We start from the raw sequence: 25,991 nt of genomic DNA, 5'->3' as shown, positions 1-25,991 counted from the left end.
GCCATCCTTGTATAGCGGCAATGAACCCTCGATATTCGGGTCTCAAACCATGGATAATTATTCTCTTCATCCTGGTTTCCCCAATAGGAGCTGTTGGATCTAATTCTGAAATTTCGCGGCATATCGACTTCACCTTGTGAAAGTACTGGCAATCGTCATGTCGCGTTGTACCATCGATAGCAGCTCATTCTCGAGAAGTTGCAATTTTGTATTGTTCCTCTTCGAAAAGAGTGTAACAAAAGTGTCCCATGCTTCCTTTGGCGTTTTAGCATCCCGAATGTGCTCCAACATTTCTTCTTCTATTGTGGTCTTTAAAGCAAACATTGATTTGCCTGCTTTAATTTTCCACTTCCGCAAGACGACGTTAGCATCTTCCGCTGCCGGTTGTGTAGCTTCACTACCACCAACAACCTCCCACAAGTCTTGACCTTGAAGGTAAGACTCTATACACGTTGCCCACGTGTTATAGTTTTGATTGTTGAGCTTCTTGATTCCTCCAACAACTTGAAGATCACCCATCGTATCGGCAAGACTTTGACTACACCGAACAAGCTTGAGTGATTACCGTGCAGAGTAATACACTACTCTCGACACAAAGAAGCTCCCTCTCAAGGTTTGTGATAACCCCAGCAATAATCTCAAGAAATTTTTTCTGATGTGGAAGATCAGTCAAAACTGCAACCACAGAGCATACTTGTAATTTCAAGAGACTTTACAACCAATGCTCTACCAAGAACGATCCCTGACCGACTTGGCTCTGATACCAATTGTTGAATAAGAAGAGTATCCAAGATAACTCTAATGATCCCAAGAAGAAGAAAATAGAGCACACTCTTAAAGAAAGCTCACAAAACAAACTAATTAGCAAAGCTTTTCTTATTTAGCTCTAGGCTTTGTTTTTCCTTGGATGATATACAATGCTTGGGGACTTGGGTATTTATAGCAAACCAAATGAAAGCTACACCACACACTTACTTCACCTACAACATCCACCTACTTCACCTACAACCTCCACTTACTTCACCAACCTCACACACTTACTTCACCTACAACATCCACCTACTTCACCTACAACCTCCACTTACTTCACCAACCTCACACATTTACTTCACCTACAAATGACATTGATTCTCAACAATGACATGTTAGTTGAAATTCCTCGTAGAGAAAACTGGTTTGTGATTACGTGGCTCATCCACACCATATTTGTTCAGCTTTGGTTTCTTCCACAACTCCGCTGGAAACTCAGTTACAATCCCAGGCTCAAAACCACAACCTGCACCGAAACCAATCAACTGATAAAACTCATTACAATCCCCCCATCTCATTTCCTGCTTCGTCTTTGTCATCATGTTGGCGCCCTAATTACCTTCCTTAGAATCCAGATACTGGGTCCTATCAGTTCGTTCTTTCTTCGCGGTCTCTTGCGAGCAATCGGAAGAAACAAGGGTATCTTGTTCTTGTTGCTTCTGTTGTTGGTGTTGGGTTTGATGGGCAGACTGGCGCGACATGTTGGAGGACTGGACGAAGAGGCGGAGGCCTTTCGCCATGGGACCTTGAGCAAAGATTTGGCGGATGAACTGCTTCTGATTGAAGACGACGTATGCCCATTTATTGCTTTTGTTCCTCTACTTCACCTGCAAATTTAGTCAGCATTGGTTGTGGGATCCATTTTACAGCCAACTTCAACAATCCGAAAAATATATTTTGTAAGTCTTATTCATAGATGTATGCAAAAATTCAATTTCATCCGAAACTATTTGCTTATTAAATTGTTACAACATATATATATATATATATATATATGTGTGTGTGTATGTATGTACGGTGGAGCATTGGCAGCACTGAACTGCGATGAATATGGGGGGCATGTTCTTATCTCTCTGATTTCGGATTCCACAAGTAGATGTGGAATTTTTTTTTTTTTTTTCAAACAAATTTTTTTAAATTAAATGTTAGATTAACTATTTACGGGATTCGAACTTACACTGTTATATAAGATCTCAAGATCTTTCTACTCTTGTGGTAAAAGCTTACTTGCAGTCGATGAGGGATTTTGATGTTTCTGAAATTTTTGGAGGCGATTTGATTTGGGGTTTCGGCCGCAAACTTTGGAGATTCAAATCGGGTTTTGAGGCCAATTCTTATTATTTTGTTTATTTTTTATTTTTAAAAGGTTCTCGTTGCTGATATGGAGAGTACCTCCAAAACGGGCTGGCCGGCCCAATCCTGAAAGTACAGGTTACAACTTACGAGGGGTACCATAATTTCTTTTTGTTTTTTTTTATACAAGAGCTCATGATTAAATCACCATGTGAAATTTCTATGGCCTCGCATGACATATATTAATTTTATGATAATAAAATTAAGAAAAGATAATAAATGTATGTTAATTATTTATTAGGATCATAAAATGGTCTATTTAATTTTGGATGCAAAAGATTTCGCCTGATTCTCAATGAGATCTTAAAAAAGTAAATTCTTTCATACGTAATTTTTTTTTTTCACGAGTGAATAATTGAAATTTAACTAATTGAGATTTATTCGTGCATATATTGAAGCTGCCAAAAGAGTTTATAACTTTCTATCATGGGGCGGGCCTTAAATTTAGAAACCTTTAGTATAATGGGAGTACGAATATACTAAATATTATAATACAAATAATTAAAGAGAATTATTATTAACATTTTAAAAATTTTATTTGGCAGACTCAACTTTCTATAATGAAAGAAAATACACTTATTTGAAGTGTAAAATGAAAATTTTAAATTGTTAATAACATTCCTTTAATTCTTTTTAAAGTACGTTGATATTTTTACATAAAAAATACAAATAATTAAATGCTTAAAAAAATATAACGACTTGTATTGGCGGGCGTGCCAATAAAGTTGGAAAGTAATCCTTAAAGTAAACGCCGCCACCATGTCCTTGGACTCTCACATAGAGAGGGTCCTCTGGACTCCCGACGAAATCGCCGCCCGTGTTTCCGACCTCGCCGCCCAAATCTCCGCGGACTTCTCCCTCTCCCAACCCCCTGCCCTCGTAGGCGTCGCCACCGGCGCCTTTCTCTTCCTCGCCGACTTGGCCCGCCAAATCCCCCTCCCCGTCACCGTCGACTTCATCTGCGCCGAATCCTACGGCTCCGGGACCCTGTCCAATGGCGCCCCCACGATTTCCTTGGACTTGAAGGTCGACGTCACCGGCCGCCACGTCGTCCTGGTACGCCCTCCTTCCTTACCCTATTCTCTGTAAGACTCTTAACAGTTGTAGTTGTGCACGTTGTTCCTAAATGCGACGCCGTTTGGTGTGTTTTAGGTTGAGGACATTGTGGATACAGGAAGCACAATTGAGCGTCTGATTGCACACATGGAATCGAAAGGCGCTTCGTCTGTCTCGGTCTGCACGTTTCTGGATAAACCATCGAGACGGAAGGTTCATTTTCAGCTTCTCAGCAACGGGAAATTCTATCGCGGTTTCGAGGTTTATATACGTTTCTTCTTTCCTCTTTTTAGTCTTTAGTTGAATGTTGCAAGTTATATTACTCTGCAAAAATGTTTACATTCCTAATAGAATCTACCATCGATGCGTCATTTAGAAAATTCCGATGCATTCGTAACATATGGTCGACTCTTTCACTCTTCACTCTTTTGCAGCTATGATCGACTCTTTCACTCTTCACTTTTTTGCTATTAATCTTCCTTCGTTATTCAACAAGTTGTTCCAAAATCTCAAAGTCGCAAAACAAAAAGTGGGTGTGGGCTATCGATTTAATTAGAATCACAACTTTGTATCCTAAACCAACAAACAAACAAATAATAATAATAATGCTTTGTTGGGTTGATCGTCCCTATTCGGCCTTTATTAGTTCTTGCTTAAAAAAGTTACAAAATCATTACCTATTTATGAGAATTTTCCCTTGTGTGTGTAGGATATCTCTAATTAAGTACTTGAATCCAACACGTTTTTCATCCTTTTCATCACGTAGAGGTGGCTGAGATATTCTATGATCTAACGGCTGAGAATTTATATATTGTGGAATCATCTTATTGATTTCCCTATGTAGAACTCTTAGAAGTTCTGAAAATGAACTTGAATTGAAGTTATGTGCTCTTTGCAAGTGTCGGTCTTGTATGCCTGAGTATTGCAGATGAGCTTTTGTATTGTTTCTTGTGTATTTTTTGGTCTTTGGAAATTGACTTATACGCTGTCAAACTTATCTGTTTATTTGTATCGGCAGTGTCCAGATTACTTTGTTGTGGGCTACGGAATGGACTTTGATGAACGTTACAGGAACTTGCCGTACATTGGTGTATTGAAGCCCGAGCTGTATAAGTGATTCGATTTTAGCTGCCACCATGAGGAAAGTAATTTATTGTTAGTGTTTGGAAGTGATCTGATATGGAGATGATTGGTGTTACTTTGGAGCATGTACTTCATTCGATATTTGAACAAGGTGTAGCTGGTTCAAATACGTGAACACGGTTACTGAATATACGATGTTTGAGAATATACGATGTTTGAACAAAGTGTTGCTGGTTCAAGTACATGAACCTGCTTACGGAATATATGTTTCACCATTTTAGACTACATACGTTTGCACCATTAATTCTGCACTGACATTTCCTTTTCTTCCTAACCTTTAATGCTGTGGCATCGTGCTGCGAAGGCCGGTTTTCATCTTTTCTTCTTAGGAACTGTTGGCTGCTTCCTACAGAAGGAAGTACTGATTTTTACTCGAAACTGTTCTGTGTTCTTATTAATACCCATCAAGTTATCAACGGCGGGACCACGGTGTTGCATTGGTTATGAGCAGTTGCTTCCTACAGAAGCACTCTGAAACGGGACTTCAACTGTTCGTGCCAGTTAAATTTTCGATCTCATTCTACTAGTTTTCCTTACTATGTACAAGAGGTGAATAAGCTTTTGGTAAATTTTTGTAGGGTTTTTATCATGTTTAGTCTCTGAAATTGAACGTTCCAATCGAAATCCATCAATTTGGTTCCTGAAAATAGGTTTGCAACTCAATTTGATCATTCTATCAACTTTTATGTTAGTGTGCTGATATGACACACAAGTGGCTCTCATGTAGAACACTTAAATTTCCTCCAACAAAATAAACCAAAAGGCTATCAGAACAACTAAATTGATTTGTAAGACTCATTTTCAGGATATTCCAAGGACCATTTTGATTGGAAGGTTTGCCGCCAAAAAAAAAATGACTAAAATAATCATAAATCGGTTTCTCAAATAATATTAACTAATCAAATCTAGACGGCATAATAATTAAATATCGACAATTATATGCCCGAATTAGGCCGAATCGGATTCACCTTGGCTTGAGTTGGATTCTTGGGTACCCAAATTAGGCCGAATCGGATTCACCTTGGACACCTTCCAACCCACTCCATCTGGTTTCGGGGTTTATCTTGTCAGGCGACCATGAGAAGGTTTTGTGGCATAGTTGATGGTTACCCATCATTTCTAAGAGAACCATAACCAAAATTTGCATTGCAAGGAAAACGCCATGGGAGGAGTATCAAGAACTCTCCTCACTTTCTCTCTCTCCTCAAACTTTTTCGCCTTATCACGTCTCCCTGCCTCCAAACGCTTCTCTCTCATCAAACCCACCAGGGTTTTAGCAGGGTTTAGGCCTCTTTGCACCTCCACAGCCACAACCACCACCACCACCACCAGCCTGTTAAAGTTTATCTTTAGGTTATTTGTTTTTTAAATAAAGTGGTTGCTTGTAGTTAGGATTGTTTACCTAGTCTACAGGAGGATCCCTAAGTTGTAGGAGTCATGGTTAGGGTTTGTTTCTGCATGCTGGAGTCGTGGGATGTAACTCCACAAAATCTGCAAAGTAACGTTGTATTACTTGCAGCAGTAGGGATGTTTGCCTATTTAAGTTGTAATCTTTCTCATTTAAAGATATAAAAAATTCAGAGCTTCTTAGCCATCAATATATTAAGCAGCAAGCTTAAGTTTACAGATTAAAAAGTTTTTCCAACATTTGGTACCAGAGCCCCCACTGGGCCTGTGTCGAGAGTTTTAGAAGCAGCAGCTTTTGTCCTTGCAGTAGCAAGCATTCATGGCGTCTGACAAGCCAGCAGAGAACTTTGTTCAGCCAGCAATTCCACGCTTCGACGGTCACTACGATCATTGGAGCATGTTGATGGAGAATTTCCTAAGGTCCAAAGAATACTGGGATCTTGTGGAAACAGGTTATACTATACCCGAAGAAAGTACGCTTACGACTGCGCAACAACGTAAGCTTGAAGAACTGAAGTTGAAGGATTTGAAGGTAAAGAATTACCTATTCCAATCAATTGATCGTGCTATTCTGGAGACTATTCTCCAGAAGGATACTTCCAAGCACATTTGGGACTCCATGAAGAGAAAGTACCAAGGGTCAGCAAGAGTGAAGCGTGCACAGCTTCAGGCCCTGAGACGAGACTTTGAGACTCTCCAAATGAAGAATGGAGAGTCTGTCACCGAGTATTTTGCAAGGACCATGGGGATTGCAAACAAAATGCGAATCCATGGTGACAAGCTTGATGATGGCTCCATTGTAGAGAAGATCCTGAGATCTATGGCTCCAAAGTTCAACTACATCGTTTGCTCTATTGAAGAGTCAAATGACACTGCAGAGATGTCGATTGATGAGCTTCAAAGCTCATTGTTGGTCCATGAGCAGCAACTGAACCGTGGGATCACAGAACGTGTCAACTCAGAAGAACAAGCTCTAAAAGCTTCTACCTTTTTTGAATCCTCAAGCTCAAGAGGAAGAGGCCGAGGTAGAGGTAGAGGAAGAGGTCGAGGTGGTCGAGGCAACCGGGATGGAGACAGACAACACCAAAGTTTCAAGAGACATGATGATCACTCTCAGAATAGAGGCAGAGGACAAGTTGACAAGTCCAACATCGAGTGCTATAGGTGTGGAAACCTTGGGCATTATCGCAATGAATGCTACACAAAGCTGCCAAAAGACAAAGAGAAAGGAGAGAAGTCTAACTTTGCTGAAAAGAAGGATGATGAGACGTTGTTGATGGCTTTCCACGTCAAGGAGGAGATTGATTCCGAAGTATGGTATGTTGACACAGGTTGCAGCAATCATATGACTGGCAGTAAGTCATCTTTCTCATTTTTGGATGAAAACTTTCAAACTACTGTGAGCTTTGGGGATTGGTCACGTGTCAATGTAATGGGAAAGGGTGATATTCAAATTAGGACTAAGAATGATTTTGTTGAAACGATTTCGAATGTATTTTATGTGCCTAGTTTGAAAACAAATTTGTTGAGTGCTGGACAGCTACAAGAAAAGGGTTATATAATAACTCTTCAGAAAGATGCATGTGAGATATATGATCCAGTAAGGGGTGCCATTGCTGTTGTTCAAATGAGCCAAAACAGATTGTTTCCGCTGAAGATCAAAACTGTTCAAACTAGTTTGATGGCTAGGGAAGACGACTCATCGTGGCTGTGGCACCTACGTTATGGCCATCTGAATTTCAGCGGTCTGAGGACACTGCATCAGAAGCAAATGGTGACTGGCCTTCCCATGATCACACCTCCATCTGAAGTCTGTGAAGCATGTGTCATTAGCAAACAGCACCGTGATCAATTTCCAAAGGGAAAGGCGTGGAGAGCACAAAACCTGTTGGAGCTAGTACATTCGGACATTTGTGGTCCAATCAGTCCCATGTCGAATGGTAAAAAGAAATACTTTATTTCTTTTATTGATGACTTCAGTAGAAAGGCTTGGGTGTATTTTTTGCAGGAAAAATCAGAAGCTTTTAATGCATTTAAAAGCTTTAAGGCACTGGTTGAGACTGAAAGTAGCAGAAAGATCAAAACCCTTCGAACTGATCGTGGTGGTGAATATTGTTCAAAGGAGTTTGAAGCTTTCTGTGATGAGCAAGGGATTCGAAGGCAGCTCACTGCCTCATACACACCCCAGCAAAACGGTGTATCCGAGAGGAAAAACCGAACCATTCTCAACATGGTCAGAAGCTTGCTAGTGAAGGGAGGTGTTCCTAAAAGTTTTTGGCCTGAAACTGTACTGTGGTCCATTCATGTTTTAAACAGGTGCCCTACTTTTTCTGTTAAGAACATGACACCAGAGGAAGCTTGGAGTGGGCGGAAACCCTCAGTAGATCATTTTAAAATATTTGGCTGCATAGCATATGCACACATTCCAGACGAGAAAAGAAAGAAGCTCGATGACAAGGGCGCAAAGTGTGTTTTCCTTGGAGTCAGTGAACACTCCAAAGCTTATAAGTTGTACAATCCAACAACGGAGAAGATGATTACCAGTCGAGATGTGTTTTTTGATGAAGAAAAGACGTGGGATTGGGCTGGAAAGAGCAAGCAGCAGCAGCAAATACCGGCTAACTTTGAAGAAACAGAAGTTAGGGTTGAGCAGTCTCCTGAGCCTAACGAAATCCCACCAGAAAATGCTCAACCTACGGATGACCAGCCACCTCAAACTCAACGACCGAGGAAAAGACCATCGTGGATGATTGATTATGTAAGTGGAGATGAACTCTCTGATGATGACACTACTGCATATTTTGCCTTGTTTGCAGATTCCACTCCTCTCACCTTTGAGGAAGCAGTTGAAGACTCGAAATGGCAAAAGGCAATGGATGCAGAAATTAGGTCCATTGAGAAAAATGATACGTGGGAGCTTACAGATTTGCCGAGAGGTCAGAAGACTATTGGGTTGAAGTGGATCTTCAAAACCAAATTGAATCAAAAAGGTGAGGTGGACAAGCATAAAGCCCGATTGGTAGCAAAGGGATACAAGCAAAAGTATGGTGTCGATTACAAAGAGGTGTTTGCTCCGGTCGCAAGGCAAGACACAATTCGCTTGGTAATCTCTCTCGCTGCTCAAAACTCGTGGCCTATCTATCAACTAGATGTAAAATCCGCCTTTTTACATGGTGAACTGCAAGAACAAGTGTTTGTTGATCAGCCTACAGGCTATGTGCAGCAAGGAAAAGAGAAGAAGGTCTTGAGGTTGAAGAAGGCACTCTATGGACTGAAACAAGCACCACGAGCTTGGTACAGTCGCATAGATGCATACTTTGTCAAACAAGGCTTCCAAAAGTGTCCATACGAGCACACCTTGTACATTAAGGTAGGAGATGAAGGTAAAATGCTCATTATATGCCTTTATGTTGATGATCTGATTTTTACTGGAAGTGGAGTTGATATGTTTGATGTTTTTAAAAAATCTATGATGGAAGAGTTTGATATGAGTGATTTGGGATTGATGCATTACTTTCTTGGCATAGAAGTGGCACAATCAGAAACTGGCATTTTTGTTTGCCAAAAGAAATACATACTGGAAATATTGGAAAGGTTTCAGATGTTGAACAGCAATCCCGTCGGAACACCTGCAGAGGTAGGGTTCAAGCTGAGTAAAGATCCTGAAGGGGAAAGGGTTGACAGCACTTATTTCAAACAGATAGTAGGGAGTCTGATGTATCTAACTTCCACAAGGCCTGATATCATGCATTCTGTAAGTGTGATAAGTCGTTACATGGAGAATCCCACTGAGATGCATCTCAGGGCAGCCAAGAGAATTTTTCGTTACTTAAAAGGCACAACAGATTTTGGGATTTTCTATAAGAAGGGAGGAAAGTCGCATTTTTTTGGTTTTACTGACAGTGATTATGCAGGAGACATTGATGATCGTAAAAGCACTTCTGGAAATGTGTTTTTAATGAGTTCAGGTGCAGTTTCATGGTCCTCGAAGAAACAACAAATCGTGACATTATCCACAACTGAAGCCGAGTTCGTGGCAGCTGCTTCATGTTCCTGTCAAGCCATTTGGCTGAGAAGAATGCTAGGAGTTCTTGGTTATCAGCAACAAGACTCAACATTAATTTATTGTGATAATGTTTCAGCAATCAAGCTATCCAGGAATCCAGTCATGCATGGAAGAAGCAAACATATCGATGTTAGATACCATTTCTTACGTGATCTATGCAAAGAAGGTGTGATTGAGCTGCACTACTGCAAGAGTGAAGATCAGGTGGCTGATCTCATGACAAAACCTCTCAAACAGCCAGCGTTCGAGAAGCTCAGAAGTATGCTTGGAGTTTGTTCAAGGGAGGGACTCACGCTAAAGAAAAGTGAAGCTGAAGATCGGTTTTAAACTGTTTTCTGCAGAAATCAGTTTAAGGGAGGGTGTTAAAGTTTATCTTTAGGTTATTTGTTTTTTAAATAAAGTGGTTGCTTGTAGTTAGGATTGTTTACCTAGTCTACAGGAGGATCCCTAAGTTGTAGGAGTCATGGTTAGGGTTTGTTTCTGCATGCTGGAGTCGTGGGATGTAACTCCACAAAATCTGCAAAGTAACGTTGTATTACTTGCAGCAGTAGGGATGTTTGCCTATTTAAGTTGTAATCTTTCTCATTTAAAGATATAAAAAATTCAGAGCTTCTTAGCCATCAATATATTAAGCAGCAAGCTTAAGTTTACAGATTAAAAAGTTTTTCCAACACAGCCCCGCCGGCACGGTTGATTTTGATGACGAAGAGAACCAACCGTTGAAGCACTCGTTGCTTCTCGAGAGGCTGCGGCTGAGGCACCTCAAGAGCAATGCCAAGCCACAAGCCAAAACCGACGGCGGAAATTCAATTGGGGATGCCCAGAGGCAGAGCGATGAGGGGTTGGGGAGGTCGGAGAACAGGAAGAAGAGGGAGGTTTGGAGTTTTGGGGAGTTGGGTGTGAGCGAGGAGGTCATTGCGGCGGTGAGAGAGATGGGAATTGAGATTCCCACTGAAATTCAGAGCATTGGGATTCTGGCGGTGTTGGAAGGGAAGACTGTGGTCTTGGGTTCTCACACTGGCTCTGGCAAGACTCTGGCTTACATGTTGCCTCTTGCCCAGTTACTTTTTCTTTGCTGCTTCTTTCAAGATTCAAATGGAACTGTTTTTCGATTACTTTTTGCTATGTGGGTTTGTTGAAGTTGTAGTAAAGCGCTGGAATGATCAGTTGTGTTCAAACTTTATTTCGATTGTGTTTTCTCACCATGTAAGCTGTAATTTACATGTGTTATCTTAGGAGCCACCTTACGTATCAGGTTGGATTGTGATTCTTTAGGTTGCTTAGATTCTACCTGCTTGTACTTTCAGCAATTTTTAGAAGCAACTCAAACAAATTCTAATAGATTAAGCTATTTATCAAGGACAAAATGGAAATCGTGAGCGAGTGTGATGCGTTATGTTGATGTTGCCTACTCTTGCCTGTCTTGTAATTAGAATTAATCAGAGGAGTGCTGATACTCTGGGAATTTTGTAGCTGTTGAGAAAGGATGAGGCTGAAGGTGGTATTCAAATGAAGCCCAGGCGTCCTAGAGATGTTGTGCTATGCTCCACAAGGGAGCTGTCTGAGCAAGTTCTTATACATTGTTATTCAGAATTTAGAACCACCACCTGTGGACTATGCATTTTCTATTGACATCTGGTCTGTTTTGTAGGTTTTTCGTGTTTCCAAGTTTGTCAGCCACCATGCAAGATTCAGGTCTACTATGGTAAGTGGCGGTGGTCGGTTGAGACCCCAGGAGGATTCATTGAATAACCCAATTGAAATGGTAGTTGGTACCCCTGGCAGGGTTCTCCAACATATTGAGGATGGCAACTTGGTTTACGGTGACATCAAATATGTGGTATGTTTATTCGTTTATTTAGTTTTTTCTATTAGAGTGTTGGTAGATAATATGGTCATTTTAAATTGTTATCTTTGATGAAGAAAAACATACCCTAGTAAGTTGTTGGTGCACTTTGTGATGTTGGTAATCGCTTATCAGGTATTGGATGAGGCAGATACCATGTTTGATCGTGGCTTTGATCCAGACATTCGCAAGTTTCTTGTCCCATTAAAACATCGTGCATCAAAACCCGGAGGGCAAGGGTTCCAGACTGTTTTGGTCTCAGCAACAATGACAAAGGTCCGGTTACTTGCATTTCATTTTATTTAACAAGAAGCTAAATTTATAAGTAGGAAAAATAGACTCCAATTGAAAGTGAATTGTTCCTTCCCCATTGTCACTAAGGAACTCTTTGTTTTGTTGAAAAGCTTATTTGGCTTGTTTATATTTTTCTCATAAAAATATAAAAGTATTTCATGAAAAATGAAATCCAGTTCGTATACTGACATCACTCTACAGCTATATTTGTATTTCTTTCTGATATTTTTGGATTTCAACACCTATTAATTTATTCTTACAGGACCAAGTTTAACCATGTAATTTTACTTTATCATGCTACCAAATAAGGGCCAGGTTTAGGAGTGGGCCAAGCCAACCAATGAGCTGAGCCAAGCCGAGCTAAAACCTTTGAAAAATTATTCAAACTTAGGCTGAACATCTTGATACTCGGCTCGAATTGGCTTATTTACACTCCTATGACATATAGTAATAGAGTTATCCTCTGAACATATCTCTTAGTTGAGCTGTTGGAATTTTTCAGACGATTGCTTATGACAATGTTATATACCTTTGACAATTGTAATCTGGATAATATCTTGTGCACAAATTGTGTCTTCTATGAAGTCAGTCACTTGACCCTTATGATATTTTTCAGGCAGTGCAAAACCTGATTGATGAGGAGTTCCAAGGAATATTACACTTGCGCACATCCTCACTGCATAAAAAGATTGCATCTGCACGTCATGATTTCGTTAAAATTTCAGGTGCTGAGAACAAGCTGGAATCACTTCTACAGGTCTAATTCTGTGATACCCTTTTTCTTTGAGTGCTTTACTTATCAAGTAGTAGTTGTGTCTCATGATGCCTACATGTACGGTGGCCATATAGTTAATCTAGCTGAAGTGGTTCCTAAACGCATGGTGTAACTGAAACGAATCAGGGAATTGTGGCGACAGAGGGTACTGTGGGGGTATTGAGGAGAGAAAGAGGGGGAAGTTGTGTGTGGGAGTGAAAGAATAGGGACTAAAATGAGGAGTTTGGGCAGGGACCATTGGTGATAAAAATGTGGGAAGTTATTTTATCACTATTGGTTTTTATGCATTTCATCTTGGCTTACTGATGAAGGTTTTCTACATGAATAGAGCATGGCTCGATATTGCAGTGGTTTAACAATAAAATACTTATGTGGATTTTGTGGTAAATGCAGGTTCTGGAGCCAAGTTTAGCAAAGGGAAATAGAATAATGGTGTTCTGTAACACATTAAGTTCCAGCCGTGCTGTGGATCACTTTCTCAATGAAAATCAGAACTCTACTGTCAATTATCATGGTGAGGTGCCAGCAGAACAAAGGTGAGACAATAAAAAGTACTCTCTCTCTCTCTCTCTCTCTCTCATAATACCCTTGTACTTGTACTGTTATTTTCACTTTAGAAAGAGTCCATACTGTTGTTGTTTTATTTTTATTTTTTCTCTGTTAATGCTACAAGCATGATTTTTTATCTGTTGCTTTTGTTTTGTTTGAGTAGAGTTTGGTTGTTTTTATCAATACAAAGTCAAAGTTTAAGCTGTATGAATTTTGGTTTAATTTTTCTCTTGTTTTCTTCCTTTCATTCCCCTTTTTATGTTAAAAGCATCTATACACATCTAAAAAAATCTGTTTTCTTGCTATACAGTTTGGAAACATAGCGTACTGTGAATCTGGAACATTGATTAGTTTGCTTCTTACCAGAAGGCAGAAGATCCAGTACAGTTAAATCAACGCCCTCGAAGTTGAGTGTGGTTGGGTTTAGGGGTCGGGCTTCTTGGTCTAATAAGAAAGAATCGTTGGAGTCGAGCTGATTGTAGACAGAATTTTAGATATAAACTATCTTGTAATATTTAAATCTTGAATGTTCTTTGCCAAAAAAAAATGTTGGCAGTCTTGCCGTGGTTCTCGATATCAAGAGCAGGCCTGAATCCCTGAAAATCGCCCATTAGGGTAAATACTGAATTGTGTTATAAGTTGTCACGTAATACATCGATATCACTGGTTTGAAGGACAAGGAAAGAAAAGAAAAAAAAGGAGGTATTGAGGACGCCGGAGGTTTTGGAAGCCTTGTTTACTTCCAGGTTAAACGAGGAGTCTTGTCAGGCTTGACGATGTTGCCCTCAGCGTCGTAGATTATGACACCTGAAAAATCAGGTAGCTGGCACTTTCCACCCATGAGTATGTTCTTCTGCCAGACCGAGTCTTCTTCCTGCTCATCACTACTTGCATCATAGTTTCCAGGCTGAACATGTTGGACAACAGGACCATCGTCAAAGAAGTCTGTGCAAGCATTCCACTGGCGGCGCCATCTACGCGAATGAGAAGCACACATGAGCAACGCCACGGCACAAAATGCGAGGGTCATCGCTGCCAGACCGGCTTGAAATGTGGGCGGTAGGGAGAGTGCCGAAAGAAGCTTGCGAGCCATGATGAAGTTGAGGATGGAATTTGGGTATGGAGTTGCTATTGTCTCACAGTTTTATATAGGGCAACAGGAGAGGAGTATAGTAGTTGAAATTGGAGGATTTGTTAGGGTTTATATGTTGTGTGGTTTTGGTTATCTTTTGACCTCCATTGTTCGTTGATATTTTGGTTAGTTTAGGTTACAAACCTATCTACTAAACTTTGTTGTTTTGGTAATTTTAATTTTTAAGATTTGGCTATTTAATGGAATCACCATTTCGACAGTTTAGGTTTAGGGTTAGGGTCGAGGGTTTAATACTATCACTAGGAAAATGAGGATCCTCAGGCGAGGATCCTTTTCCCCATCACCTTGTAGACTTATATCCATAGGGTTTAATACAAGCTACAGGTCAATTAATATAATAAAGGGAAATGCTAGCGAAATTTTCATTTAATCTTGACTCTAAATTTTATTTTGAAAATTTTCCTAATGATTCAAATCGGTTATTTTCGATGTCAATTTTTAAAGATCATTTATGAGAAAATAAAATGAACGTGAAATTGTTTAGTCATTTCATCGTTTGGTCTTATAAGGATTAATTCAAGCCGAGCCAATTTAACTTAGTGTCCAAAACTAGTCTATTTTAAAACAACCACTCGTAACATTAACAACCAAGACCCACCACTAATAACAAATTTTACTAAAAGTTTCTAATTTTTCTTTCATAGTACGTATCAATGATTCAAAACTCAATAAAATATTACATATGAAATCTAATAAATCTTTATAACAAGAACAAATTTTGTATGGTACATACTATTGTAATCTCGTAGCTGGACCTTCCATCAAATTTTCCCGTATCCCAAATGCACGAAATATTGTGCATTCAGAATAAAAGAAGGGATACAATTCTTACTTGATAGTGGGGTTTAAGTTGTGCGAGATTTTGTCCCCTAAAAAATAGAGTTGTAATGCGATGTTACCTTGTAGTGAGATCCACCCGTAGGCAATATTAGTTTCTGTTGATCAAATGCCCGATAAAATTAACAAGTCAGACGGATCTTGTATAAGAGATAAGTAATGCAACAGGAAGAGAATGAAAAAAGATGTAGAAAATTAGTCGCCTAATGAGTGCGCAAGTCAGGCCAAAAGAAATAGGGGGAAAGAACAAGCCACAAATAAAAGATTTGTTTATTTTCTTTCTTCTTTATGGAGCCATTGCCTTGGCCAATCTGGGAAGTGAACCGTTTAGTCGACCATTTCTGTATGAAGTGATTTTACATTTCAGCCAGAAGCAAATGATTTGAAGTCATACCTTTACAGTCTCTGCTACTTAGGAGCCATTCTACAACCTACCATATACTTGGGTGGATGTTCACAACGATACCACTAGTGAAGTTATCACTATGCAGAAGAACAATGTTAGAGCATCATTTAGTACATCAATTAGTACTGATTTTTGGGTGAGGGATTTGCAAGTACCAAGGGATTTGGGAGCAAAATCTAAGTTGAATTAATAATTAGAAGGCAATCTTCACATGGTACAGGAGTGTGTGGACAATTGTCTAAGACTCTGACTATGTTTGGGTGAGGGATTTGCAAGTACCAAGGTCTTTGGGCTAAATATAGTTATAAATGGACTACAAAAGGTTAGATGGAGAGATTAGAAATGCAGCACATGATCATTGCAAAGACATAATATTTACAAATTACTCCTTTTAAGTAGTCATTTACAAGTCCTCTTAATGCATTGTAACCTCTGATTGATTGCCATGCAAATGGAGAAGAAATGAAAGTCTTGCCTCGACACAATTTGAGAAATTTGTAGAGAAGGAAGTTAACTCTATTAGCAAAAAGAAAAATACACAAACACAGATAGGTCTAATTTTAAAAACAACAAAACTATTTGCTTGGTAGTTTGGTGAAATTTGAACTTTCCTGCTCAGTAATTGATGATCCAAGAGCTTAAATGGTTGATTATCATTTTGCTAAAATGATTTTGTGATTCGAACATGACATATGCATTAATGAGATTTGAACTTATTTATTAGGATTTAAAACTTATTTATTCTTTCTCACTTACTGTTGTAGTATTTGATTAATTTCAGGTTCTTTGTTCATTTGGCAATGTCTATGGGCCTTATTTTGATAGGTTTTCAGACTTAAAGCATTTTGTTTGAGCATGTAGATAGGGTTTATGCGTTCTCTCTCTCCCTCTCTCATCACCCATCCATATACTTTTCTCCTTCTTCTGATGGAATCTATATTCGCTCCTTTCATCTACTATCCTCACTGATGTCCGACTTTCTATTGTCCTTTGCTTTCAGAAGTTAGGACCCACAAGTTTAGAATAGAAGAGACCAAAACAAGGTGGAGAAAGAAGGCAATTGGGAACAAGTATGTCGAAGAAATCAGTTTCCAGAACAGGACATAGTTTCGCATGTGGTGGGAATGGGGGGATTAGTCCTTGGAACTACTGTACGGTGGCCTCCCAATTTGTGGAGGCACCAAAATTTGAATGTACCCTTGCTTCTCCACCTTGATGATTTTTGGTGTGCCATTATGTCTTTCCATGTCCTAAATATAGATATTTCTTTATCTTCCTTGTTTTATCTTCCTTGTTGGTTCATTGAAAATGAAGCTTTAAGTGGAAGGAGAACTCTTGGGGCAGTGCCTCTTCCGCAATTGTTTGTTTTTATCTTCTAGATGCTATTAGCGATGTGTGTGCTGAGCGTTAGCTCTTTAACTCGAATGATAAATTTAGCATTGTATCCTACTTGTGGTGATGAATATAAATGATGGATTTGATGCCGTGATCAGTTCAGACATGGCATGAGGCTTGAGTTGAGTCGATGTATACCTCACAGCATGATCTTTTTGGAAGAGTGGACACACCATGTTATCTGTTGTTCTTGTGCAACATTTCGAGAAAAAGGAACGAAACAAATAATTCAGTCGACAATTGAAGTCCTGCATTGTTTGTGGTAGGTACTGCTCTCGCTTCTCTGGTGGTCCTTTGGCCATGAGGTTCGACTCGAGCTGATGAAAACTTCTCAGGTGGATTCTTTTGGAACACTAGACCAAGCATGTTATCTGTAGTTTTTGTGGTGGTACCACTTTGCAATACCTTTCAGATAATAGTATTGATATATTACTGTGTTTGTGGTATGCTGCATGCACTGCACTTGCTCAAATATTTTTCTCAATATCTTTTAGATTCAATCAAATGTAAGACCTTGGGTGCATGAATAATTGTAGTGCTGGAGACACTAATTGATGCACCAGTGTTTCATTTGTTTTTTGTTTCGACCCACTTTCGGACCTATTTCAACCCAAGTAACTAAAAGTTGGTGCAATGAGTTTGTCAATTGTTATTTCACGAGTAAACGCTCGTATCCATCTGAAGAAATTAGACAGATTAGTTAATATCCTACTATCTTGTGGAATTAGAAGGGATACCGTTTCATTAATGATTAATCCATCTACCTTCAAAAGTTTGGAAGTCGGTCTTTATTTTATCAGCATACAATTAAGGTAGCGAGTTATCCAGTCAATCAGATCCTCGTGTTCCAAACTCGACGGTTTTGTTTCTGTGCCCAACGGCAAAACAGAAGCTGTGTTCAAGAATATAAGGATGAAAACATGGAGGCACACACACACATTAAATCTGCTGTGCATCCACCTTTATTTTATGGGTTGTATTTTTTTGGCCATAATATCCGGATTGAGAAGATTTGACTTAGAAGACCATCAAAGACAAGTCTAGCTAAACAATGAAAGATGGAATTTGATTAAGCATTATATTGACTATTCTGCTTTTGAACCATCCATCTATACAATAGCACCCATTAGTACTGTTCCAATTTAGCCGTATTTTCTCTATTTATAAGTGAGATATTTTAGGTTACAATTTTTGTAGATGACGAATTCGACACCAAATTATAATAATTGGTGTACTATGTGAAATGACCATAATTTCTCGTTCAATGTAAAATAACGTTATATATGAAAAGGGTAGTGTTATCTACACTCATTTTTATTTCTCACACCGCTCTCAATTTTCGACTGTCGGATTGAATCAATTGAAGAATATCAATGACCACATAATTAACAAAAGTATATAGAAAGTAAAAAATGAATATGTGAATAACAGTATCCAAATTAAAAATATTCAAAAGGGCATGGACCAAAACAAAGTGGAAGAAAATAGAGAGGCATGGGGAACAAATCTTGTGTCTGCTTAAGCATGTGGGGAAGCATGCCCTGTTTCTGTCTCTGCTTTTACATCTGCTTTCCATTTTTCCTTCCTAGCCTCCCATGTTTCTGATATTGTTTGCCATATGTGACAGATTTGGAAAGGATCTTCGTCGGATCTTTTTTTTAGGGATTCCGTGATCGTGATTGGTCATCGTACATCGTGCAATCTGTTTTCGTTAGGTATTATTTATATTTAATTTTAAAATTTAAATTTTGAAATGATTTATGACCGTACGATGTACGATGAACAGTTACGGTCACGATTACAGGATCCTTAGGATCCTTAGGCAAAGGATCCGGTGGGGATCCTTTTCCGACATATTTTCTCTCAATCGATTTTCATACTCCATTTTCTTTTCTCACACTCCTTGTACGCTCTCACTTTAGTAAAGATTGAATAAATCAACGAAGAATCATTGAAAAATTCATAACAAAACAAAAGAAAATGAGTGTATACACAGATAACGGGTGTGAAAATCATTACCCTTTTTCTTATCTATTGTTTGAAGCTGAGAATTTGATCTCCATCCAACATAGAATTATTCAATTTAGGCTCAATAAGATGTTAAGGCTGATAAAAGTTAGTGAACATACATGCTATATGATATATCCTTTTTATCGTAGCAAGTGTACTTGTTAAAGTAATGCATAGTATTTCTCTTTTCAATGTCGAAAAATCCCTCGAATTTAAATTTCCCTCCGCGGTTGATTATGAGAAGAAAAAAGCCAGAGGAATGAAAGCATGTTAAAAAATTAAAGCAAGAAAAGCGGGGGAAAGTGTGATTTGAAGCATTTAACCAGATTAACGTCTCAAAACTGTACAAGAAACCTAAAGCCATCACCATTCAAAACCATGAATCCCTCGCTGATATTGTTCTAGAAAATTAATCACTAAAATTGTCCTTGGAAGGTTTAGAAAAAGGATTAAAACCATTAACTTTGATTTGAAGATTGCTTTATTAGGGGTTGGGAGGTTTTTCCCCCCTCTTCAGGCTGGCTCTTAACCTCCATTAGCAATGCCACCACTTCTTTCATGGTTGGTCGTTCTGCCGGCGAAGAATTCACACAGAACATTGCTATTCCAAGTGTTTGCAGCATCTCCTGCACCATTTGATCTGGTAGACCTTGGAGCTTTGTATCTAGTATTGATACAGCTGGTTCGAAACTTCCCATCTTCTTCTTCACCCATTCAACGATGTGTAGCCCGTCACCTATCTGTGGCTGAACAGCGCTACGCCCACTTAAGATCTCCAGCAGAACCACACCATAGCTGTAGACGTCACTCTTCTCCGTTATGTTCATCGTGTATCCGTACTCTGCATTCGTAATGGATTGAGATTATCAGTTGAACAAGATTGTGACACATAAATACGTTCATAAAACGAATGTGATAACCAATTAGAAAGAAAAAAAAGTAGCTAGTTTTACCTGGGGCAATATAACCATAAGAGCCGGCTACTCTCGACATTGCGTGGTGGTAAGTAGGAGAGTTCATCAGCTTTGCCAGACCAAAATCTGCTAGATAGGCTTCATACTTTGAATCCAGTAGTATGTTATTGCACTTGACATCCCTGTGCAGAATCGTTGGGACACAATCGTGGTGAAGGTATGCTAAACCTTGAGCTGATCCAATTGCAATCTTGTACCGAGTTTCCCAGTCCAAGTTCCTATTCCCTTGCAATAGCTGCTGCAGATTGCCATTGGGAATGTAGTTATAAAGAAGCAGCTTGACACTTCTATTCGAACAGTAACCTAGGAGCTTCACAATGTTCCGATGGCGAATGTGTCCAAGAATTTGAATTTCTGCAGCAAAAGAGTCTATTGGCTCTTCCTCTTGCTTCGTTTTCCATAGCTTTTTCACCGCAATCAAATCCCCATTGTGCAATTCGGCCTTATAGACGATTCCAGAACAACCTTTTCCAATCACATTTTCCTCCTTCAAACAATCCAAGATGTTATCAATGGTGAAATTGAGCTTCTGAAATGGGATGAAAGTCCATGGATACGAGAAATCTTCAGCCCCCGACGACGCTGCCATTGCTGCTAAAGATTTCTTTACCATATATCTATGATTTCGCATAATAAGAACCCACGAGGCAACAAGTGCTATGGTGACTGACACCAGAATCACAGTAATTAAAGCAACAGTTTTTGCGGATTTCAAACCATTCTTTTGCATTAGACTTGAAGAACAAGTAGTCCCATCAACAGACTCACAAAGATGTGGATTCTGAGCATATGAATTCGAAGAAAGAGTTCTGAAAAATGGCGTAACTGGGATGGCACCTGAAAAATTGTTGCAGGAAATATTTAGGGATGCGAGACTAGTTAGAGAACCAAGAACCTTAATTTTTCCGTAGAGCATATTATGCGAAAGGTCCAGTGATTGCAATTGCGTCAAATCTGCCATTGTCTCTGGGATTTCTCCAGTAAAACTATTCGAGCTCAAGTCCAAACTTATTGTCAAGCTTGTCACACGACCAATTTCGGGTGGGATTGGACCGGAGAGGCTGTTGAAGCTCAAATCCAGCAGAGTTAGCTTCTGCAGGTTCCGGATAGATATTGGTATCGAACCTGAGAGTAGATTATTGTTCGCAATGAGCTTGTTCAAGTAACTTAAGTTGCCGAAGCTCCAAGGAATTTCGCCAGTGAAGCTGTTCCTGCTCAGATCAAACTGCTCCAAATTCACAAGTTCCCCAAGCTGAGTCGGGATTTCGCCACTTAAATAGTTGTTGTGCACATCCAACAGTTCAAGAACTGTGATGTTGGCAATCTCAGTTGGCAGTCTTCCAGAGAAATGATTCATGTACAAGTCGAGAAACACGAGGTTTTGCAGCTGGCCTATTTCCTTTGGAATCTGTCCTGAAAGCTGGTTCTCCCCAAGCCTCAACCTGACTAGAGATTGACATTGTGCAACGCTTCGAGGCAACCCACCTGACAAAGAATTCCCCAACAGCAAGAGCTTGCTCAGCTTCTTCAATCCAAAAATCTCTTCTGGGATCGACCCGGTAAGCTTGTTTCTTGAAAGATCAAGTGCATAGAGCTCAGTGCAGTTGCCAAATGAAGCCGGTATAGTTCCCGATACAGAATTACCCCACAAGAAGAAACTCTGCAAGAGCTTGAGATTGCCAACCTGCCAAGGAATTGTACCTGACAATTGGTTCTTGTCAAGCTGAAGAGCTGTGAGGCTGGTGCAGTTGCTGAGCTGGGATGGAATTGCTCCAGTGAGCGAATTATCGGAGAGATGAAGCTGTTCAAGAACCACCAGCTTCCCCAAGTCTCTTGGGATTGGTCCAGAGAGATCATTGGCAGAAGCATCAAGAACAACAAGGGAAGAACAGTTTGAAATCTCAGCTGGGATTGGTCCTGATAATGCATTGCCCCAGACAAGCAGGCTGGTGAGCTTCTGCAGTTTCCCCAATTGTGGAGGAATCGAACCAGTAAGCTTGTTCATATGCAAATACAAATTCCTCAGCTCCGAACAATGCCCGAGTTGCGGTGGTATTGAGCCAGATATCTCAGTATCATAAAGAGACAGTGTTTGGAGGTTGATCAAGTTCCCAAATGTGGATGGAATCACACCCGAAAGGGCGGTAGCTGCCGCGCCAAAAGTTGTGAGGTTGGTGAGCAGGCCTAGTTTGGAAGGGATTTCGCCGGTTATATATGGATTCCCTCCGACACGAAACTGTTGGAGGGAAACCAGAGAGCCCAACTGAGACGGTATTGAGCCGTTGATGAGGTTGTCTTGGAGACAAAGCACTTGGAGGGAAGTGAGGTTGGCAAGTTGTTGAGGCATTTTGTCTGAGAGTCTGTTGGAGTTGAGGAAAAGGAATTGGAGGGTGGAGAGATGGCCGAGCTCCGGAGGAATGGGGCCGGTGAGGGAGTTGGAGGATAAGTCGAGGAGGCGGAGATGGGTGAGTTGGCCAAAGGAAGGTGGGATGGTGCCGGAAATGTTGGCGGAGGAGAGGTTGAGGAGCTGGAGATACGAGAGGGAGGAGAGCTGCGGAGGGAGAGAGGAGAGGTTGAGGAAAATGTTGGGGAGAGAGAGTGAGATTACTCTGTTTTGGGGAGAGCATGTTATGCCTTGCCATGAGCATGGTGTTTCACTTGATGAGTCCCATGAGGAAAGCACAGAAGATTGCTTTGCAGGGAGGAGGGAGAGAAGGGCTTGGCCATCAGAGGACAGAGAGGTAATTAATGAGATTCTTGTCATGGTTATGAAAATCAACAATGTGAAGGAAAATAGAAAATGGGTTGTGTTTAGCTCCATTTTTTGAGTGGTTCTGGGGAAAAATTAGGGCTTGAAAATGGTGGTGGTGTTGAAGGAGGAAGATGGTGGTGGTGGAAAGTCTTGGTGTGAGGAGACAAGATGCATGTGGGAGGAGGTTTGTGGTTAATGAGATGGGAGAATGCTTGAATTTTACAACAAGGTGTTGAAGTTGAATAAGTTGAAGGCATGCATGTGAACAAAAAAGCTTGTGTCACCCATCTTTAAAGCGGATTAATATACAGTTCAGTTGAATGTTTTGGTCAAAGCAAAAATGGTGGAGTGTGATGTTATCTTACCTGAAAATGCTAGCTCTCTCTTCTATTTTTGTGTTGGTTGATCAGCTGCTGCTCTGGTGGTGGTGGTGGTGGTGGTGGAGATGAGAAAGGTTCAAAAACTCTTTCTGGACTGATTAAAACAACCAGAAATGGTAGTGTGTGTTTGAATAGTTTCAAGGTTGGAGTGGTGGTGGTGGCTGTGGTTGCTATGAGGTTTGAGGTCTAAGGGAGGTAGAGACTACTACTCACTCTTTTTCTCTTTGCTTGTGTTATGTTTCCAAGACTTTGAAATCCCCATTCCTATTTGCAATATAGTATCACCACTGATTATTATACTCTAAATTTCATGCACTTCAAGGAAAGGGTTGAGCGTCCCTTATCAATTGTATTGCCCAAATTACCCTTTGGTGGGGATCGTGAAGGGTCCTCATTTTCCTCTCTAATACACTAGGGGCAATTCTAGCACACTGAGTGGTGTTCATATAATTTTTCTCACTATATTAACCCAGATGTCACTGTTTCGTTATTTCAAAACAATCATGTATTATTATGTGTTCTAAATTTTACAAATAGGAATGATTATCTTAACTTATAATAATTGTCACAATAACTTCATTTCACATTCGGACGTCCTTCTCTTATAAGCGATACTTGAAACCTTTAGACCATCTTCAAAGGAGATGTCAAATTTTGAACACAAAATTTAAATTTGAATGCTTATATGGCATATTGATATTTTTATAAATTTTGTTCTCCAACCGATATTTCAAATTTAAACTATTATTTATTACATTATTTACTTTTTATAGTTGTGATTAGTATTTTAAAACAAAAGATAACTATTAAAATTATAAAAAGTATTTATTAATTACTAAAAATAGATTTGAAGCCATTGGCAAATTTGACAGCAACTTCCTCTACTGCCTTTCCATGTCATGCCACATAGGAATTGACATTTCGGTTGGAAAACACTAATGATGTCTTCTATTATTGTTATTGCTGATGTGGACTTTTTGACATCTTCTTTTAAGATGCTCTTATCTTAAGGACCTGGATGTTAAATTTGGAATTGAATTGGGGTAAAATATGCCTATAATTTTATATATCAACTGTGAGATAAAACTATTTGGATCATATTTACTTTGTTGATTGTATTATAATGGAGGTAAGAGATATCTATGTAAGTGAATCTCACTTTCATAAAAAAAAGCTATCCATAAAATAGTTACTGAGATGTTATCAGAAAATAAAATAATTAGTAAATTCGATGCCAAAAGAAATAGATAATCCAAGTAATAAGATAAGTACTTGCATTTAGTCCGAGACAGAATCAAAAATTTCAGAGTCTATTAGGGCATGGGGGTGGCAGGCACAAGGAGGAGAGAGTGCCTGCTGCCTAGGGAAGAGAAATTAAAAGACTTTGATGAATGATACTATTGGAGTGAGGCAGAGAAGGGGGCATGGAAGATTGCGAAAGTTTAAAGGGTTTGTTTGAAGTAAGCAAACCATTTTCAATGTCTTTTTCCTGCATAATAAACTATGCGACCTTACTGGATATTATAAGGAGGGAGAGGAGTCGGGTTTTAGGGTTAGCGTGGAGACAGAGGAACTTTTATTGGAGCATTAGGGTTTATAGTTGTTTACTGCTGATTACTGTGGTAGGGTGAAATTAAGTAGAGGTGCTGTGATTTGTTTACCGAGGGAGAGGTAGTGGGTTTGTTTTGGGAGTGGGGCGGGCAAAAGAAAATTTACATCATCACATGAAAGAGAGAGAGGGGGAGGGAGAGAGGAGAGAGAGAGGGTTTATCAATATATTAGGGCACAATGCACGATTAGGGTTTTATTAGGGCTTTAGGTTTTTGACTGTATTCTAAACGATTCAGCGGCACGATATATATTCATCTTATTATTCTCCCTCTCCCTCTCCCTTTCACTCTCCCTCTCCTGCAAATCAAATACCCAATACTATCGATTTTGCCGCCCATGAGTACGTAATAGATGTAACAACATCTACAATGAAAGATGTACAATACCTTAAATGAGGATGTTATAACTTAAATATCAATTTTTCATCGGTCAAGAATATGGGTATTTTACATCGCTTGAAAAAAAAACATTCATTGGAGAGCTTTTCGGTCTGTGAGAAATGTAAAATGCATATTCAAAGGCATTGTGGATCTCCTATTGGACATGCTCTAAAGATTTGTTAATGCCACTCTGAGAAAATATATTATGACAAAAAAACAGTATCTTTTTCATCTTAAATTTGACCCAAAAGATTTGTAACTTAGTTGGTAAAGATAATTCACCTTTGCAACCTAGATCTCGATTTCTAATCTTTATTCTCTCAACATCACTTGTATCAAAGAAGAGAAAAACTAGGACAGTTGTGTACCAAAGGCTTATTAAATAACATCTTAAGCCTCTTTAACAGTTTCTAATGGATATCGATTAGATATGATGCTCATATTCTAATTACAATAGCGATCTTTGTCACGTAGTACTACAGTCTGGTGGTATTTCTCTTCACTTGTAAGTGAGAGATCTTAGGCTCGATTCTCGTCAAAAACGAATTTGAACTATATTATTACTAACCCATTATGAGTTAAGCTCACCCAATTCTCATTAATGTAGATAATGTCTTATTTTCAAAGAAAAAGAAAGAAAATTACTATAGTGACCCTTAACCTAGTCGTTGTCCATTACTACTCATTTTTCCATCAATTCTCCATCTCCGAGACATGAAAATCAGTTGCTGAATAGGCAGTTGACCAAGGAAATCTCAAATCCCTGCTGCCAGAATTTTTTCAGTCCAATGCTT

The 25,991-nt window shown here is 39.5% G+C and overlaps 3 protein-coding genes and 1 pseudogene across 3 annotated transcripts; 2 read left to right on the top strand and 2 right to left on the bottom strand.

Annotated features, from left to right (window-relative positions):
* The first annotated feature begins 2,869 nt into the window (after nt 1–2,869).
* On the top strand, nt 2,870–4,587 carry LOC103934674 (hypoxanthine-guanine phosphoribosyltransferase-like). Its single transcript, XM_009344422.3, has 3 exons — nt 2,870–3,219; nt 3,316–3,480; nt 4,238–4,587. The coding sequence occupies exons 1-3, from the start codon at nt 2,923–2,925 to the stop codon at nt 4,334–4,336; spliced, it is 561 nt and encodes a 186-aa protein (XP_009342697.2). The 5' UTR covers nt 2,870–2,922; the 3' UTR covers nt 4,337–4,587.
* Nucleotides 4,588–5,281: 694 nt separating this feature from the next.
* On the top strand, nt 5,282–13,622 carry LOC125475840 (annotated as a pseudogene).
* Nucleotides 13,623–14,035: 413 nt separating this feature from the next.
* LOC125475839 lies at nt 14,036–14,392 on the bottom strand. The gene has a single exon (XM_048581207.1). The coding sequence runs from the start codon at nt 14,390–14,392 to the stop codon at nt 14,036–14,038; it is 357 nt and encodes a 118-aa protein (XP_048437164.1).
* Nucleotides 14,393–19,391: 4,999 nt separating this feature from the next.
* LOC103934689 (LRR receptor-like serine/threonine-protein kinase RGI5) lies at nt 19,392–23,386 on the bottom strand. The gene is made up of 2 exons (XM_009344434.3): nt 20,054–23,386; nt 19,392–19,941 (listed from the first exon to the last, which is right to left on the bottom strand). The coding sequence occupies exons 1-2, from the start codon at nt 22,893–22,895 to the stop codon at nt 19,559–19,561; spliced, it is 3,225 nt and encodes a 1,074-aa protein (XP_009342709.2). The 5' UTR covers nt 22,896–23,386; the 3' UTR covers nt 19,392–19,558.
* Between the last annotated feature and the right edge of the window lie 2,605 nt (nt 23,387–25,991).

This window comes from the organism of the source record quoted next, unplaced genomic scaffold (genome assembly GCF_019419815.1).
Source record: "Pyrus x bretschneideri cultivar Hongxiangsu unplaced genomic scaffold, Pyrus_bretschneideri_v1 Contig16, whole genome shotgun sequence".
In the NCBI taxonomy this organism is placed as follows: Eukaryota; Viridiplantae; Streptophyta; class Magnoliopsida; order Rosales; family Rosaceae; genus Pyrus; species Pyrus x bretschneideri.
Note: the sequence above shows the minus strand (reverse complement) of the source record. Positions and strands in the feature narration are given on the sequence as shown.